This window comes from Wasmannia auropunctata, unplaced genomic scaffold (genome assembly GCF_000956235.1).
Source record: "Wasmannia auropunctata unplaced genomic scaffold, wasmannia.A_1.0 LD296554.1, whole genome shotgun sequence".
NCBI classification, from domain to species: Eukaryota; Metazoa; Arthropoda; class Insecta; order Hymenoptera; family Formicidae; genus Wasmannia; species Wasmannia auropunctata.
This window is the reverse complement of record NW_012066336.1, coordinates 1-562: the sequence shown is the minus strand read 5'-3', so window position 1 is coordinate 562 and position 562 is coordinate 1. Positions and strand designations below refer to the sequence as shown.

At 35.4% G+C, this 562-nt stretch overlaps 1 protein-coding gene across 1 annotated transcript; it reads left to right on the top strand.

The window, feature by feature from the left end:
* Positions 1 to 53: 53 nt before the first annotated feature.
* On the top strand, positions 54 to 535 carry LOC105461276 (protein KRI1 homolog; the record flags this gene model as incomplete). The annotated part of the gene is made up of 2 exons (XM_011707768.1): positions 54 to 315; positions 393 to 535. Coding segments are annotated over exons 1-2 (392 nt in total), but the record flags the coding sequence as incomplete, so codon positions are not given.
* Positions 536 to 562: the final 27 nt, after the last annotated feature.

The window sequence follows — 562 nt, the reverse complement described above, 5'->3', positions numbered from 1 at the left end:
TTGTTCAATATTATACTAGGTATTATCTATATTAATATATCTATATTAATTACAGGAAATGACGATATGCGTTTTGATAATGTTGATTTTGATTCCGACTTCGATCCAAATGAACACGACAGAAGGATGAAAGAGCTTTTTAATGACGACTATTATACTGATGGTAAAGACGAGATGCAGAAGCCAGAATTCCCGGAGATCGATGAAGAATTGGATATTGAGCTCAAGTGGGACACATATGATCCAACTACAGATAAAATTGACATGGAAACTGCGCAATACGAAGAACCTCATTGTGAAGATCCAAATTTTAATGTACTTATTACGGTCTATCTATTATATATTTTGCTGCTGTATTTTGTATAGGAATTTCATTAGTCGTCTGATTACAGATGGACGCTGATTACGATAAGTCCCAAAATCTACAGTCCGAACTCATTGAAAATACGAAAAGGAGAAAACGGAGGAAGCGCTCTAAATTCGCGGAGCTTATAGCAAAGGAGAAACCGAAATTTGATCCAAAACAATTTCCTTCGTATGCCGTCTTCTGCTTGCAATAATA